Source organism: Falco peregrinus, chromosome 6 (genome assembly GCF_023634155.1).
Source record: "Falco peregrinus isolate bFalPer1 chromosome 6, bFalPer1.pri, whole genome shotgun sequence".
Taxonomy (NCBI): Eukaryota; Metazoa; Chordata; class Aves; order Falconiformes; family Falconidae; genus Falco; species Falco peregrinus.
In genome coordinates, this window is record NC_073726.1 from 22,995,453 (window position 1) to 23,013,471 (window position 18,019).

At 45.9% G+C, this 18,019-nt stretch overlaps 1 protein-coding gene across 1 annotated transcript in view; it reads right to left on the reverse strand.

The window, feature by feature from the left end:
- Positions 1–18,019, reverse strand: part of LOC101923239 (collagen alpha-1(VII) chain-like) — a 116,318-nt gene that overhangs the window by 8,121 nt on the left and 90,178 nt on the right. Inside the window, exons 75-84 of the mRNA XM_055807686.1 lie at positions 17,377–17,448; positions 16,890–16,925; positions 9,650–9,730; positions 8,429–8,482; positions 8,016–8,069; positions 7,111–7,173; positions 6,620–6,682; positions 5,050–5,166; positions 2,355–2,432; positions 1,077–1,130 (exon numbers count right to left, since the gene is read on the reverse strand). Of these exons, the coding sequence (XP_055663661.1) occupies positions 1,077–1,130; positions 2,355–2,432; positions 5,050–5,166; positions 6,620–6,682; positions 7,111–7,173; positions 8,016–8,069; positions 8,429–8,482; positions 9,650–9,730; positions 16,890–16,925; positions 17,377–17,448 (672 nt within the window). The remainder of the gene's footprint in view (positions 1–1,076; positions 1,131–2,354; positions 2,433–5,049; positions 5,167–6,619; positions 6,683–7,110; positions 7,174–8,015; positions 8,070–8,428; positions 8,483–9,649; positions 9,731–16,889; positions 16,926–17,376; positions 17,449–18,019) is intronic.

An 18,019-nucleotide genomic window follows, 5' to 3' on the forward strand; every position in this document is an offset into this window, starting at 1 on the left:
CACAATTCAAGCCTGGGTCAGCTTTCCAAGGAGTCTCCCCAACCCTTTTGGCACTGTCCCTGAGGCTATGGTCTCTCAGATGTCCCTTATCTCTGAGAAGCTTCATCAAGCCACCTGCATCCATGCAAAAGGGCTACTCAAATTATACTACAGGCTTGACACATCAAAATGGGCTGTAGCACTAGGTTTAGATGAGATGTAGCGGCACCTCATTTTGTTCTCTGCCTCTTTACCAGCTAATGCCATTCCCCACAGAGCAAAACATCTGGTCTCATGGACTTTGGGTCTATACTTCACCCCTGGGCCAACCAACTGCCACTGTTTCAGCTAAGCATCTTCCATGTGTGTTGGCTGTGTCCCTACTGCACTTCACATGGTCACCACCTCTCATCCTTTGTAGGGATGACAAATTTTGGGGCACTTTCTACCTAGGGAGCTGGGCTCTTCAGCAGCCCACACACAGGGCACCCTTGCCCATAACACCTATGCTATAACTAATCCTGCCTGGCCTCCACACACTGGAAAGATGAAAGTACCACGTTGTATCAGTCAAGTGCCATAAAAGACATTCGCTTAGGCAACACGGTGGAGATTCCAATGTTAGGGGAGCTGCAACAGCGATTTTGCCCTGACCCATGTGGGTCAACCACTCCTTCAGGATTTATAAACTCAGAGCAGCAGCTTTTGCAGCAATGTCAGCTCCCTAACCACTTTAAAAATGGGGCACTTTTCTCTCTCCTGCTCTTCCTTTGTATTTGATCAGCCTTGAGGCATTGGCACTTATCTGCCAAGCAGGTATTTTAAGCATCATGGGGAGGAAGGGAGAGAAGAAATGTGCCTCGGGCTCTGGGTCATTGTTTGGGCTTGGCATCCTACAGGCCAGCACTGTTCCCACCCCAGCCTGTGCACGTCTGATGTCTCTGGGTAATGACCAGCACTCTCATTTCCCAGATATTCTCTGAATTCATCTGTTTCTCAGAATTTCCCTCCTCCCCTATACCTCTGAGGGGCAGTTTACCCTATTTTCTCTATTCAGCTCTGTGTAATAGGATGTGATCTTGGGCTAAAGTACTCACAGAAAGACCAGGATCTCCCTTTTCTCCTTTCTGGCCAGCTGGACCATTTTCACCCTGTTAAAAACACTTAAGTCATTACAAAAGCTCAGTAGATTGACCATTAAATGCTCCAAGAATAAGTGTGCCTTAGAGAGGAAAAGATACATTAGGAAAGGACATGGGGGAAAAGGCTCACGTGTTCTCTTATAAATTTTAGGGTTATCTGTGAGTAGCTCACTGAGCAGAAAGGAACGGACTAGTCCATGTGCAAGGAAGCAAGAACAAAAGTGTGTATCGCAGAGCTGCATGCAGGCTCCCAGATTTTCTGGGATTTCTGCTCTATCCAAGCAATAAGGATGTTAACAATTACAGTTTAAGTCAGGTTTCTTTGGAACTTGTAAGGGACCACAAAATCTGAGGTGGAGGCATGAAGAGGATCTGGACTCCAGAGAACCTCTGGGAACCAGACCAGGCAGAAGATTGCAACTGGGACTGTAATCCCAGTGCTGAAAAGATGGAACAGGGAGATACCGAGGTTTGCCAACAGGGCTTTCTGCCTACTAGGAGAAAATACCTTGAACAATTTTCCGCTCAGAACTGGTGAAAACTGGACTTGTTGATTAAAAATATGAAAAAATATTGAAGGAAAAGGAGCACAGGAAGAATGATCTAAATTAAAGCTGTGATAGCAATTTTTCTCAATCCATGCTCACTTACAGAGACTGGAGCACAAGAAGAAATCACATTACCCTCCACCAACACATGGAGCTAATGCAATGCTACCTCCTGATGTAAAAATGCCCTTGAGTCAGTGTTGGCAGCACCCACAATGTGTAGTGACTGACCCTGCACATGGATTGCAGGTTGAGATCTTGAGGTTAAGCTCTTGTTTATATCCTCTGATGTACACTCAAAGGCTGAGCATTGCCCCTCTGTACTGAAGTACTGCACTGAATACTGTTTTACTCCTGGTCTGCCACGGCAAGCACAGCTGAGGATATGCTGGCACAAAATATGGTGTTTTCCCAAAGAAGTCTTACACAAAACAACAGGGCTCACAGCGGCTGTCCCAGCTGGAGATACCTTCAGGTAGAAGTGTAGGCAGTATTACCCATGTCCAATGTCTGGTGCTTCGGAGTAAAATGCTTGCTGGGCTTATTGTTGTTGCAAAATTTGGAGAGCCAAGAGATGCAACCTAGAGCAGCCTGGGTTCATCCAGCCCCAATGCAGAGCTCTGCACTGCTGCAGGGTGGTGAGGAACCTCACCGGGAGATGAGGCTGGCTCATCCCCATACTGACCATTTCTCCTTTTTGCCCGTCCATGCCCGGGGATCCTCTGAGGCAGAGCTGAGGCCTCCCTTTTCTCCCTCGTGGACCCTAGAGAAGAAAAGGAGAGCTCAGTTAGCAATGCCTGGGCACCCTCCAGAGATAACCCACACCACTGGTTGGGGTTTTTACGCTAAAGCCCAACCTAGGCATCAGGAGAAGATACTCAGGGCCCTCTGGATCTCAGATGATCCACAGAGAGATCAGATGTGATGCATCAGGGCCTTGGGCTCTGTCCCCTCTGCCCTGGGCAACCACAAGGCATTTCCTACGGTATGCAGAAAGGATGGATGCTGCAGGAACAGAGGGCAGTTTTCTCTCTCTGACACTGTCTGCCCTGGCACTAGTTTGAGAAATGGAGTCTCAGCAGGAGGAGAAGGACTTACAGGTGGAGATAATACCCTCCCATGTTAGAAAAGAGGGTGGCCTCGCTGCTGCAGTTCAGACCCAGGGGCTTTCTCTTAATTTAGAGAAAAGACAAGTAGTAGTGTGGGTGTAGAAAGTGGCATCTCACAGTCTCTTTAATCAGTGTCCAAACGAAAGCCATTTATTATCTCATACACAGCTTTCTAAGTGTGCCGTGCTTGTAACTGCTAATAACAAAACTTCCAGCCCTTTTAAACATACATGAGGGGATCTCGTACTTTTGGCTCCTTCCTCCCTTCTGTGATTCTTTTGATACATTTTTCATTGCAAGGTACAGCCTGGGGAGCAAGGTAAAGAAGAATAATGTTGCTGCTATGGTCTAAAGTTGTATCCAGTCCATTTTCTGTTGTTCTGGAAGGGTCTTTCTACACCTGTACCCCTTTAGGGGAAGGCTCTGGAGCCTTCTATAATCAGTTCTATAATCACCCTGTCAGTCCTGAAGCACTGAGTGGGATTCAGCCATAACAATAGGCTGCTGGACAATGCCAGAGGCCCAGAGCATCCTCTGTGCCCTTGTACCATGAAGCAGATTGCTCTAGGTCAAATCTTTATTTGGTGATGTCTCAGGACACCATACAGATGTTCAGTTTGACCATCAGTGCAACATGGACCTTGCTGCACCACCTGCATTTTCCCTTCCTTAATCACTTCTTTCCTAAGACTTAAAACCAATGTTGGCTATTTTTTGTTTTGTGGCTCCAAAGAGCAAGGTATAGGCTTGCCCAATATTTGATGCTCTTTTCTATATGGGGGGAAAACCAGGTTAAGAATCAATAAAGTCTACACAGGCACCTTTACACCACCCAAGTCAGAAGACCTGCAAGGGGCTCTAGGACAGGGACACCTTTGAGATCCAGGACAGCTGACCTAGTGAGGTTCAGACTCACTCAGACTTTCACACAAAATTGGGTCTGAATTATCCCAAGTTCTACCCTCAAAATCCAAAGCAATTTCCACTGGTGTGCCTTTACCAGCACAGTCCTGAACTGTCAGATGCAGCTACATATCAGTTAAATTCTCCATGCTATTGAATGTGCTTCTGAGTTGGTGAAGCATAATCACTGGTGATTGGAATTTGGATTATTTGGCTGAAATAATTCAGCAGGGCATAAAAGATTAAAAGAAGAAAATCCTGCCAGAGTCTCTATCTCCTTTCCTTGCTTTCAAAGCAACAGCACACTCTAATTCCCGTTTAGCAGAAACTCAAGTATTTGACAAACCATGTGTGTATTTGTGTGCATGCAGTTGATACATACATATAGATATGTATACACACACACACACAAGGATTATATCCTTACACATACTTATATAGGGGTGCATCACCCAAGGGTGAAACACGGCACACCAAATATCTGCCAGACTCATAGGCTGGCAGGAGTTAAAACAGGACTATCCCTCAGAAGACTTATGGATAATAGTTGCATCTTTCAGGTAGTTACTCAACTCCAGCTTTCTTTTGTTCTTGGTTCTTTCATGTTAATTTACGTATTCTCTTGTCCAGGCCTGAAACTCAGCCAGTCCCACCTGCACAACTGAGAAAGGTATTTTCATTTCCAGTCCTCTTTCACTTGGAAGTTTCTTTGTTACTTAGTGGATGGTGTCTAAGGGTGGGTGATTAGCATTAATCTCTAGCATCTTCCCTCTGCATTGTGTTGGCAGCAGCAAGACACTCTTCATTACCATAGAATCTGGAGGCAGCAGGTTCCTGCTCATAAACAGTATTAGCATGCCTCATTTACAAGTCCTTTTGTTACATTTCAGAAGGTACTCAGCATGTCTTGCATGCAGAAACACTTATTAACTATGGCCAGCAAACGGGGTCTGAAAGCCACCAGCTCCTTCCGAAACACTGGTGTTCTGCTCCCCAGATAATTAGCAACAGGAGGGGTGCACTTGATGCCCTGTTAACTTGACATTATCAGCTTTTCTTTCTTCACTGAGATGTCACATCTTACACTGTAGATAGGAAAAGAAGAGAGGAAAGGGGAAAAAAAATCCTCTGGTGATAAATGCACCAAGAGATGAAGTTGGCCAAGATCCCACAGAAAGACAACAGATCTTGTAGCCATCTCACTGCGGGAGACCTCAGGTGCCAGCTTGTAAGGGTGGTGAGAGGGTAGATGTATGTGTGTGTACATGGTGACATGTGGGGCCACATCTGGGGTGCTAAGTCACATGAGGATGTAAGGTACTGATCTCATCAGGGTTCAGGGGATGCTACAGGCCATTTGCTGCTCACCTGTGGCCCTGGTTCACCCTGTGGCCCTTGAGGTCCATCTGGTCCTGCAACTCCAGTCTTCCCAGGCCATCCCATTTGTCCTTTGAAGCCTCCCAAGCCAGGAACTCCCTTGGCCCCCTGAGAATCACCGACAGAGCAGTTCAAGCACAGGTAGTTTTAGAGATGGGCCAGTCAAACATTACCCGGGACTTTCATGGCATTGGCAGTAAGGGGAGACCATGTACATTCTACTTTGTCTGTTGTTGTGCTGTTGTTTAACAGAGCATCAGTAGGATGGTAGAGATCATTTCAACTTTGCTCTCCATCTTTACTTCTCCAGAAGGCACCTCACTGCTTGGTGACATGGATACCCCCTCTCTGGGGTGATGCCCAATAATTTCTAATGCCCAACTCTCCCTTCATATGAAAGTGGAGTCCTTTAGTCTGTAACTCCAGAAAAAACAGTGACTCCTGAGGAGGAGAACGGAAGTTACCAGGAGCTGGCCTATAAATTTCCTACTCGTGTTTCCTACTGCACTGTTGAGCTTTCTCCTGGAGCTGCTGTGAACAGAAAAGGCTTTCGTTAAACACAGCAGCAGGAAAGATCTTCAGTCAGCCCAATACCCAACCTTCATCAGGGGCTGAAAGCAGATGTTTGTGGGAGAGAAGAACAGGAGAGGAAGGGAATAGTATTTCCCCAGGAATAATTTCCCAGCCTCCAACCAGTTACAGCTCAGAGACTCAGTGAGCCAGAGATGTTGCTTGCAAGAGAAGAACCCATAGTGTTTGACACAGATGACCATCAGGGAATGAGGACCAGAAGAGTTGTCAATAAAAGCAACAAATTCTTTAAGAACCCAGATCAGCTGGAGACCAGATGGTGGGGCTGAATGTGAAAGGGCCTAAGGGTCTGGAAAACACCAAAAGACTTGATGGAGGAGGCTGCTGGGACTATTGTGGGTTTTTCTTTTCTTTCTTTCCTTTTTTTTTTTTTTTTTCCAAAACAACTACTGCTTTAACTGAAACCCTATTTTTTCCCTCCATGGAAAGGTACAAATTTTAGACTTGTTCTTTTAGGGAAGAAAATGGAAAATTAAGCAATGCAGAGAAGGAAAATTGGTGGGGGATGGGGAGTGTTCAAGGTGGGGACTTGCTCTCAAGCTGAGAGCAGAGCCTGGGAGCAGGTCAATTTGGAGACCTCTCCCACTCCCATGCCCAACGTGCCCAGAAGCAACAGTGTTATTCACTTTTTCTGCCCCACAGCATCTCAGGCACCCTTTACCCTGGGCATGGTGGTGTTGAATAAACTCTGACAATTAATCCCACTTCAAGGGTTTGGATGGCTTTTCCACATCCTAAGCAGGCACCCGTCTGGGGTTTTGTACATCAAGCAGAGGGTGAATTTAAGGAGACCTCCCTCTTCTGCCCTTTCCAACTGCAGTCCCAGCCTTAATGCTCCAGACAGTTGACATTTGCCCAGTGAAAGGGTACCTATGATGTAGAAAGTGTATAATTTTGTTAACTTGATCTGATGGATGTGAAATTTATTCTTTTAGAAATGGCAGCTCGATGCAGTCTGGTGAGTACTAACCTTTTCTCCTTTCTCCCCAGGAATCCCCAAGGCACCATCGTCCCCCGATGCTCCTTGTTCACCCTGGAAGGAACCAAGATAAAATCATAGCCAATGCAGACTTGGCCAGGCTGCAATTGGCTGAATGAATTGGCTTTTCTTCAGATTACAATATTATTTACTGAGTGTGACCCAGCAAGGTGTCTCAGCCTGCACAGTGATGGTATTCAAGGAGATCGAAAGAATCTCATTAAAAAGCTCTTTTACTCAACACATGCAATAGTGCCTGTGGAGGATCAGAGCTGGGATGGATGAAGTTGAGTCAAGGGGTCCCCACCCCAGTGTCCAAGCATCTTCACCCAGATCTATGCTGGTTTATAGGAACAGATTCAGAATAATCCTGTTTGTACCATTTGAAAGAAATAAGCCTGTTGTAGAGGTGGATTTGCAGCATCTGTAAAGCTTTTTGTAAACCTCTTACTTGTAGGCAGATGCATGATTTAGATACTCACCTTTGGTCCATGTGGTCCATCTGATCCTGAGATCCCTGGTTTTCCAGGGCTGCCAATTTCTCCCTGTGGATGAAAAAGCAGTGAATGGCTGTAAGCACAAACAACCCCTAAAATACTGGGAAAACACACTTGAAGGGGGAACATGATGACACTCCTGGTAACAGAAAGCTTAAGTATGGGCAAAGTCTTACTTCAGATCAGTATAAATTTTAGACTGTTCTGACTCCAAGCCCATCTACGTGAAAGTAAGTGGGAAATTCACTGAACAGTAGTTCATTTACCCAATAGGCCAAGGCTGATGAAGGAAAATATTAATAACAACAACAGTAATAAGAACATATCCCATTGGCTCAGCTGTCAACAGACTCCCTTACTTCTCATCAAGCTTTTCAAAACCCTTCATAAAAAGACCGTTAACAGTCATTATCCCCGTTTATAGAGGAAGGACTAATGGTGTTGACAATTGGAGCAATGTGTCCAGCAGTAATTGTGAATTGAGTTCAGGCAGTTGCTTAGCCACAGACCAGGAGGGGATGTGGGCAGGGTGTGCTTTTTTTTTTTTACTCCAGTTTATCAAAAAATTCCCTGCAATATGTTGTTTTTTTTCCTGTGGGTGGGACAGGGAACAACCTTGTAGAAGATGGGTGACCATGACAGGGCTGCTAGCAAAGTGGGATGAAAAAAAAAAAAAAAGGGAGGTCCTTAAAACCTCTCCATCCATGGCTCCCTGCTCTGCATGGCTATGTCCCCCTGTGCTGCAGCCTGCAGCCCCAGACTACCAAGAAGTACTTCTCCTGCCAGAGTTACGGTGGCTTCTTCATGTGTGATGCTATCCTGGGAATGAGTGGGAAACACTGCTGGAAATGAGGTGGCTAGAGCAGGATGGAAAGCTGGGCATAGCTCACCTTGATGCCTTTGGCTCCAGGAGCACCGATGCGTCCTGGAAGCCCTCGTAAGCCCTGAGGAGAAAGCAGATCACAGGTAGTGATGTTAAATCAAAGCGAGGGCAGGAGGGAAGAACTCTGCATGTGCACAGGGTTAACCCCAATGCAGTGCTGCAAGCTCTTCCCTTGCTTGCAGCATCCTTCGCTATTGGCCTCCCTGCAGCCGGGAGCCTGGGCTCTCTTCTCTGCTTGTTGCAACCTCTGTTTCACAGAATCATGGAATGGTTGAGGTTGGAAGGGAGCTCTGGAGGACTTCTTGTCCAACTCCTCTGCTCAAGTACAGCCATCTAAAGCTGGTTGACCAGGACCATGTTCAGACAGCTTTTGAGTATCTCCAAGAATGGAGACTTCACAGGATCTTGCCCATCTCCTACCTTTGTTCCTTTCTGCCCAATGTCACCAGTGGTCCCAGGATCACCTTTTCCTCCCTACATGAAAAAAGAAAAACATATCAAGTACAGACTGAAAGGTAAAAAATACAGCCCTGGTGATAGCATCACCTTGCATTTATATTGTGGTTTTAATCATCAGAGGCTCCTTGTAAACTTGAAGATTACGGTCACCTTGATGCTAGAAATGCAGCCAGCTCTGGGGTGGGACAGGGAACAACCTTGCAGAAGATGGGTGACCGTGACACGGCTGCTAGCGAAGTGGGATGAAGTGCTGTGATGAGTTACCACAGGGTCTGTAGCATATGCTGGGCAACGTTTGGAAAATGACCCTTGTGGACCTCTGTTGGAGTAGATGTTATTGAGGTTTGGGAGCTAACGGAGTGGCAACAGTCACAAGGACCTGCACTGTGGCAATGTTGGATGGTCTCCCTCAGCTTTTTTGTTGGTCACTGCCCCTGGAAAATGAGTTTGTTGTTCAAAGTCTGGATCCTTCAGGCACTAGCTGAACGATCTAGAGGATGTTCATGAAGTTCAGCGAGGTCTTTCTTCCCTCCTCCCTCCCACAATCTTCTACTGTTTGGTTTTTTTCCTCTCATGGGAGAACAAAAAAGAAAAACCACAGATTTCAGCTTGTTTCTGGAAAGTAAAGGGAAGACATGTTCCCACCGAGCATCAGTTTGAAGATGCATTTTCAGCAATAAGGGGCTGACATCCCATCCATGTGCAGAAGCTTATCTTGGGGCAAGGGAGGCATCCTGTAGTGACAGAGAACCAGCCTGTCCCAGGAAAGGGAGGTCCATAAGGGCTTTAGCAAATGATTGCTTTGTTCCCTGCTATCTCCATCAGACAGGTCAGTATTGAGAGAACTGGACTTGGTATGTGAAGGAACCTGAAATTTGGGCCTTGGTAAATAACAAAGGAAAACTCATGCTGAAAAACATGGGAAAACTTAGGATTCTGTTCTTAGTGACACGGACAGATTCTCTGCTGGCATCCAGAGAATCGCTTGTCCTAAAGATCAGGCCAGAATGTGCATTAGAGACTTCTCCAGGAGGTTTAGGGAGTGATTTCATCTTACCCTGAGCAAGAACCTAACTCCAGTAATGAGGCATGCAGGGTGTGTGAGGAGAAATGATCTTGGGGTCAAAAAAGGCACAGAGCCGCCTACTTGCCAGTCAAACCACATCCTTCCCTGTTACTCACTGGCTTCCCCTTCTGCCCCTGAAGACCTCTGTCACCTTTGGCTCCCTTGTTTCCATTCTTCCCATTGAGACCTGCTGCACCCTGCCAAAGAAAAGAGAAAAATTAATTTCTGTGTCAGCTCTTGCAGGGAAGGTGGCTGAGGACAGTCATTAGGATCAAAACTCAATAGCAAGAGCCCAGGTTGCATGTTCCTGCAGTCTGAGGCTAGAAGCTACCCTAGGGCTAGCAATATGACCTGAAGCTGGGATTTAGCGCCCATTCCTCATGGGTTTGTAAGCCACTTACAAATGCAACCTGTGAGTTGATTTATTTATAATTACAGCTTGGGAAATAGAGGCACACAGCAGCTAAATAGTAGTCTTGGGCCAAGAAAATTTAGGTGGTGATGGCTGTGGTTGCAAACAGGAGCAAGGGCATTAAGCAGGTAGCATACACTGTGAGTGACTTAGAGGGATGCACAATCCTGGGCACTGCATCTGCAGTTTCAGACCCACCAGTCAAGGAAAGCAGTGCTGCGTGGTGACATTTGGTTTGATGAATGAGCAGATCCAGGCATGGGATTACGCACAACTGCAGTTCAGAGATCTCCCATTTGGAGAGCTGGGAGCCAAAGAGAGATTTTTATCCAGCCCAGACTTGTGGGTAGTGCTGGATTGAGTTGCTCCTCCAAGAAGATACCTTCTTGCCACACTTCAGAGGTTCTCAGCTTGTGGAGCCAACCTTGCAGCTCAGCTCAGCATGGGACATTGAAGCCACCTCCAGCACTGGGGCCTCTTTACATGGGGTCTCCCACTGTTTCGGTAGCAAACTAAAAGCTACTGGAAACAAATACCTGTGGGGTTTTTTTTTTTGTTTGTTTAGTGTTTTTTTGTTTTGTTTTGTTTTGTTTGTTTTTTGTTGGTTTTGTTGTTTTTTTCAAGGCTGTCATAGTCTACTCATCCATTCTGGCCAATTTTGATGGCAGTTTTCAGAACCTGGATGTGAGATTAAATAGGATTTATCCCCACTTGAGACACTGATTGCACAGGGCTCAGCTCACTTGGAGGAAAATTAATTGCCTGTTTAAGCAGAACAGGAGATGAACAAGTGGCATGTTATACTTGCAATTAATTTGCAGTGGGTTGTTGAAAGGAAACACATTTACTTAAAAAAAAAATTTAAAAAATCAGCTACCAGATTTGTATGCCAAGCAGACTCATCACCTCTCTAATTACTTCTCCTCTCTGTGATGAACAGACACTTCAAAAACGACCATGGTGACAAGCAAACATCCCAGAGACACATGGGTGGGATGGTGCTGCCCCTGAAGGTGGGTCAGATGGTGAGTACAGAGCCATTACATTTTACATTCCCAGATATAAAAATTCAGCTCCTCCTCTGGGAAACATGTGGCTTCTTCAAACCCCTCCCCAAGCCTCAGCACATTTTACATTTCAGAATAAGTATTTGAAAGCTGACCAGGTGCTCCTCCATGGCTCTGCAGATCATGCCTGGATCAGGTAAAGTTAACATTCTTCAAGCACTGCCTACACTATCAGGCACAAACATCTTGAGCAAGCTCTTTATTTAATAGTAGCTATTTATTGACACTATCAATATAAAGTTCCATCTGAGGAAGTAAATGGACCATAAAACCCCCAGCTAACTAGAGTTTCTCTGTTTGCTAAGACAAATTGCCTGCTTGGAGGGTAATAAACTTTTTGGTTTGATGGTTATATCTCAGAAGCCCAGGATACCTTCAAGAGCCTGGTGTTTTTAAGATAGCTTTGAACTGGGTGCAGATCCATCTGGCCAGGGTTTTATACACCTGTATCCAAGGAGATCGGCTAAAAAGCTTGAACTTGAGCACTGCCTGATCCTGAAGGAACCTGGCACTAGTTAGAGATTTCTCAGTCAGCTTTAGTATTTCTCTTAGTTGTCCTTAGTGGCTCCTGTGTCAAGGAGAGACCTTTCCTTGTTTCCCTGTGCTTCCCCACCTGCCTGTATCCAACTCTATTCTGTTTGCCTGAGATCATGAGATGCTTCTTGCCTGCTCTTGACGTGAAAGGAGTCCAAGTGGCTTTAGGAAGACTTAATATGTGCTGGTAGGCTGAAAGGTATCAGGGTCTAAGCGAGGGGTCCTCAAACTACAGCCCACGGGCTGGATACGGCCCCCCAGGGTCCTCAATCCGGCCCCCCGTATTTACAGACACACACCCCTGAAACCAAACAGCCACAGATGGCTGCCTGCCACCTCATCCGCGCACCAGCCCCCTGGTTAAAAAGTCTGAGGACCCCTGGTCTAAGCCATGCTACTTGGTCCAGTAAACATAAGCAAGTTTTTGATCTGGGTCTTATCTTACCATAGGTGGACTCCTACAATCATGTGCTGAAGAGGCTTTGTCATATGGACTAGAAAGTTTAGAACAAGTCTGGGACATGAAGGGGAAGCAGGTCAGAAAGCTGATGCTTTTCAAGGCCATCTGCACCCAGGAGAAGAAAAAGATGGCATAGGAGGAAAAACCAAAACAAAACAAATAAAAAGAAAGAGGGGAAGAAGAAAACATTTGAGCACTAGGCAAGGGAAAGAAGCTGAATGGAAATTTGTTCCCTTAGATTTACATTCCGTGTTCTGCCAGGCAAATAAAGGCTGGGCAATAAAAGCTAGTACAATGGCAATTTAAAGGCAATTACTGGTGGAGTACTGGAAATGGCTCTTGCTATTTGGTTCTGTTATTAAAGTGTTGCTGGAACAAGCTTCATTTAACTGCAAAGACACCAGGTACTACGAAGGCATGGCAATGCAGGGGCTTAGTCATAAGTCCTGAGTGCTGGCTGTGACGCAAAAACATTTTTGAGAGCTGAGGATCTTTGCTTCCAGGCACAAATTCCGGTGAAGCTTTGGGCTGAAGCCAGGGAGAAGTCTGCCTTGTCTCCAGGCTCATCATTTCCACTCCGATGAACGAGCTGGGGAATTAGCTGGGTTACCCTGGGAAAGTGTGAAACCCAGCAGTAGGAACGTTGCCCCAGTGGTGTGCCCTGAAAGGAACAATCTGCTTGAAGACACACAGCAAAGGGCTAATGCATTTCCAAACCATGGTGTAGGCTGCAACCTCTGCTACAAGGCTTTCGACCTCGTGGGCTTCAGTGTTCAATATTTGATGGGATGATGCATATGAAGTAGCTGGGACTCTCAACCTCAGAGTTTCATCTGTGTTTTTTTCCCTTCCCTGCTGAATCTTTTGTCTAGACTGTCCTGCCCACAATTATTTGCTGCAGTCCTGAGCATCCTCCCTGAAAAATTCTTTCTTGATGTTGGAGCTGCTACTGGTCCTCACAGCTGTGATGAGCATTTGTTCTCAGGCACTGCATCACAGAGATGGGTCAGTCTGATACCCTGCTGCAAAGACTCTAAGGTATTCTGGGTAGTCTTCCACCTGTGGCCAAAAGATCTGGCTGAGTAACTTCTCTTTGACCAGCCTGGACTCATCAGAAGTGTTCAGGACACCTCAAGACACATCCCCAGGGAAAAAAACTTCTTAGGAGATGGCTTTTTCCACTCTGAGTGTCCAGGGGAGCCTGTTGTCAAGCCCAGGGCAGACCCCCACACCTCACCTTTCCTCTCCTCTCGCTTGAAATGGTACACTGCTCAGCAGGCAGGAGAATTGGGATGTCATACGGGTTCACCTAAGTCCCCATGCAGCTGATGAGCGAGGTAGGGCTTTCTCGTCAGTACCTCTTCAGAGCTGTCTACCTACCACTGTTATCAATGTCTACAAACATCTTAAGGGCAAGTGCCAAGAGGATGGGGCCAGGCTCTTTTCAGGGGTGCCCAGCGACATGACAAGGGGCAACAGGCAAAAACTGCAGCACAGGGAGCTCCACCTGAATATGAGGGAGAACTTCTTTACTGTGAGGGTGACAGAGCATGGGACCAGGCTGCCCAGAGAGGCTGTGGAGTCTCCCTCTCTGGGGACATTAAAAACCCACCTGGACAAGACTCTGCAACCTGCTCTGGGAGAACCTGCTTTAGCAGGGAGTTGGACTAGGTGATCTCCAGAGGTTCCTTCCAAACTCTACCATTCTGTGATTCTGTGACCTATATCAAGAGCTCTTATGCTCTTAATGATATCTATAGTAAAGTCAAATTCCTGCTTACAACCATTCTCACACCTACCATACTCCAGGTTATAAGGCCTTGATTATCACTTAGCTTTCAGACCTTGCAGACTACTGTCTGGTTTTGACTGTAGCATTGTGCTGTGTAACGGTGACAAAAGAGTGTCCATTAGCCTTCCTGGGCTGTCCATATTTAGCATCTGATTGTTCCAGTGTTAACCAGAATCTTTTGACTTGCTCTCACTTTTTGCTTTGTCTTCAGGTGTGCAGTTTTGCTTTCATGTCTTGTGAAATCCACCACTCTCAGTGATTAGTGTGGACTGAAAAATCCTAGATTTCTCCCATCCATCCCCCCAGTCACATGCTGGTGGCTCTGCTCCAGCACAAGCTTTGGCAGATGTGCTCTGGCAAGCATTCAAGAATGAAGCATATCAGAAGTGGTTCTGAGTGCAAAATCAGAAGGTCCAGGGAGCTGATGGGTCTCCCACCATCCAGGCAAGCTGAACACCCTAGGAATAGGCACACGGCTGTGTGGATGGTGCTACCACACAGACCCTGGCTTCCTCAGTTAGAGGGCAAGGATCCACCGGCTGCTGGCCAAATATAGAGCTCAGCTCAGAAGAGGAGGTGAAGAAGCTTTTTGAGCTCCAACTTGTACACCTAGTGAGGAGGACTGCAAACCAGGATGGAGAGGGCCAAGAAACATTGGTAATCGTAGATCCTGGAAACCCAAAATGGCAAGAGAGGGGGACAGGGGTATTCATAATAGAGCTTTAGTGAGAATAATGGATTAATCTGCCAGTATGTTAATGCACAAAGCATGGGAAATACAGAAGAGGAGCTGGAAGCCTTGATACATGATCAAGATGATGACTTAATAAGCATAAGACAGAACGCAATATTAATATTAGAAGGGTGAAGCACGGCAGGAATATCAATGTAAAAGAACACAGTACTTTTAGAGGATAAAGGAGGAGTAATATCAAGAATGCACCCATTGCCTTGAGGTCAGTTGTAAAGTCAACCAGATCCATTGAAATTCTCTGGGAAATGATTACAGGGAGAAGACACAAACGCTGTCAACTTGATTGGGAACTCCTATAGAATTCCAAATCAAAGAAAGTAAATGGATGAGACTTTTTACAAGCTGGTTAAATTATCCAGAGTGAATTCAGCAGGACAGAAAGGGATGAACAAATGTTTGCAACGAGTTGGCAGCAATTTGTGGATATGAAAGATGGAATTAGAGGGATCTGAGAATAAGAACTGCTAGCCATTACCTTTAAGACTTTGCATAGGACAGACTGGGTGTAGGTAGACTGGATCAAGTAGTGTCTGTCTTCAGGAAAAGGGGAGACAAGGACTTGGGGAGTGATACATAAGACAGCCTAGCCTAGCTCTTCAGAATAACTTGGGGGAAATAGTGAAGTATCTGTGAGCACTTAGAAGCTACAGTGAAACCTGTGTTTGTGAAGAACAAGTCACATCAGGGTGTTGCGTCCTAACGCAGGTGTCTGAAATAGATGACGAGAATCATGCTCTAAGAGTACCCTAAAGCTGCCAGTAAAACAAGCCTGAGCATGCCTTGCTTGGATATGGAAAATGAACGTGGCAGACATCTAACCTGAGGTCAGATGAATTTCACCCAGGATGTCATATATCGTGGCCCTTCCAGCAAGGCCCCGGCCCCAATGTGACTTCTGCAATTTTAGAAACTTAATGAAGGACCAGACCCAAGCCCTATTATCTCAGCCTAGCTCCAAGCACAGCACAGATAATGCTAACCTGCACCAGCAGAATACCTAAATATTTCAAAGGAAAGATTACTTCGCTTTCTTCCAGTTTTGGTTGACAAGATATCACTTTCTGGTAGTTAACTGTGTAATGTGCTGATCCCGGTAAGTGCTAGTAGAAAATAGCACATCATCCAACCATGACTGGATAGTTGCTGGCCAGGATGAGTCCTGCTGTGCTTACTTTGCACTCAGCAGCCTCAGTAAATGCCTTTGCTTCACTCCTGCTGGTTGTCACCTATGGATTCAGGTGTTCATTACAAGGAAATTTAAAAAATGCACTCGATCCAATGCCTGTGCGTAGGGATCCCAGATGCTGAGATCTTAGAGCATGTTGCAGCCTCATCGCTTTGGCAAAGTGCTCAGAAGGCTGTTTTTAATGAGGCAGGGGTTGAAATACTTAACTGAATGATGGCCTTTTTCTCAGTGAGCAATTACCAGTCTGGATTATGGGCTTGTAAATAGTTACACAGCTGTGACCAGTAATCAGCACGCAGTGCTGAATGGCTGTGGAGACTTCACAGCAACAGATAGGTGCTGAGAATCACTCACACATATACAAAGAGGCATAACTGGGGAACAGTTTAAGATAATACTGATATTTCATATTACAATTGAACATGTTTGTATTCCCATGATCTGAGAAAAAGTCCCAGTCACCTTTTGGTGTTCCCTCCCCTCCTATTCCTTCCTTTCCCTGATGAAAAGAAATCAGCAGGGACTTTTTATCATTTTGGACAACCTTGGAGACCAAGTTTTTCACCTGGGGGTTTCTTCCAGGTGAAAAAGTGAATTTCAAAGGCATGTAAACACTTTTGCATACCAGAATTGCTTTTCTTTTCTTTTTTTCCCAATTGCAATTTGTCAGGAAACCAGGTGAACTCAGAGATTACCCAGGTCCTCCAGCATAACTCTTTTCCCTCTGGCCAGGAACACGCACCCACTGAGCACTGAGAATATCCACTTGTAGCCCAGTCCTTTCTCATGGGATATACAACCTCTAGTCACCGTTCTTAAGCCATTTGAACATGAAACATCATTTGTTCACGTCTGGCAATGCCCCCTAATACACTAAAGGCATTAAAAAAGAATAAATAAATGCATATTTCATGTGTTCCTTAATGCAAAATGCAACATCCTATTAAAACATACTCTGGCTGTAGTCCCCCATGCCCATGGCTGGTTTTCCAGCAAAGCCTCTTTGAATGTGAGCTTTGTGGAGCAGCACTGAGCCAACACCGCCTCATCCCACCCCTTGACCCACACATGACTGTGAGGAGAGGACCAGCAGTGCAAACCCAGCCCCATGCCCAAGACTTGCAAATGCAGAGAAACATGCTCCAACTCACGGCAGAGCCTGGCAAGCCTGGTTCTCCTGGCTCCCCCTGCAAGGAAAGTGGTGACAAGTTACAATGGTGAAGAGCTGCATTTCCTCTGGGAATGGGGATTGCTGTAGGAGATACCTACAGCTGTGGAAGAGGAGACAAAGGGACCTTTAGATACCCCAAATGGAGCCTTACATCTCCATTGACTGTAACTGGAGCTTAGAAAGCAGTTCACCCCTCATGCCTCCATATTGATATTTCAGTGGGTCATTATTGGCTATTTTAGCCCAGGAAAGATGCCAGAGCATTCTGTTGCTTTACAAAATGGGAGAACTCTTCAGAGGTCTCCTGGAAAAGCACAGCTACTTCTGCTCTCTGGTAGCCTCATAACATTTCAATCAGCAGTTTTGGAGAGGGAATGCAGAATTACATTCTGTGAGAAAACTGTGATGGGATTTTACACGTCAGTTCTTGCAGGGAATGCCTTAGTATAAGTGCTTACTGTACTCACCTTCTGTCCCACTGGTCCTCTTGTTCCAAAAAGCCCCATCACTCCCTTGGAGCCAGCTTCACCTTTGACTCCCTAAAATTTTAAAATCCCTGTCAAATATATTTTGAGTACCTACTGCTCTTGAAGTGTCCCCACCTGAGAGAGGTCAGCAGAAGAACCCATGGAGGGGGCAGAGAGGATGACAAAAAGCACCATTTCTATAGCAGACCTCAGCCCCAGGGAACCCAAAGGTCTGTGTGGCAGGCAGTGCTAGGGAAGAACACCATCAGCTGCAGAATGGCTTGGCAGAAGCCTCAGGGAACTGTCCTGTAAAAGAGTTGGTGCCCAGTGATGGGGACTGAAGAAAAACAAGCAGAAAATGGTCTTAAAGCCTCTGGATGAGCTGCCTCCTTGCAAACACTCACATACAAGACCCTGCTGGACTTACTGTTGGTGGAGATACTACTCTGAGGCTCTGTCCAAAGTCATTCAGATATTTGGCCAAGAGGTGTTCTTGCTTTAGGAGATGCTTATTCATTATTTTTTATTAGAACGCAGTCTGACATATATCATGTATGGGCTTTCATTTGACTTAAAAAACCAGGGACCACCCATGCGAGCATCTCCATGAGTTTCCTTTACAGTCGCTGGGGACCGAATCAGT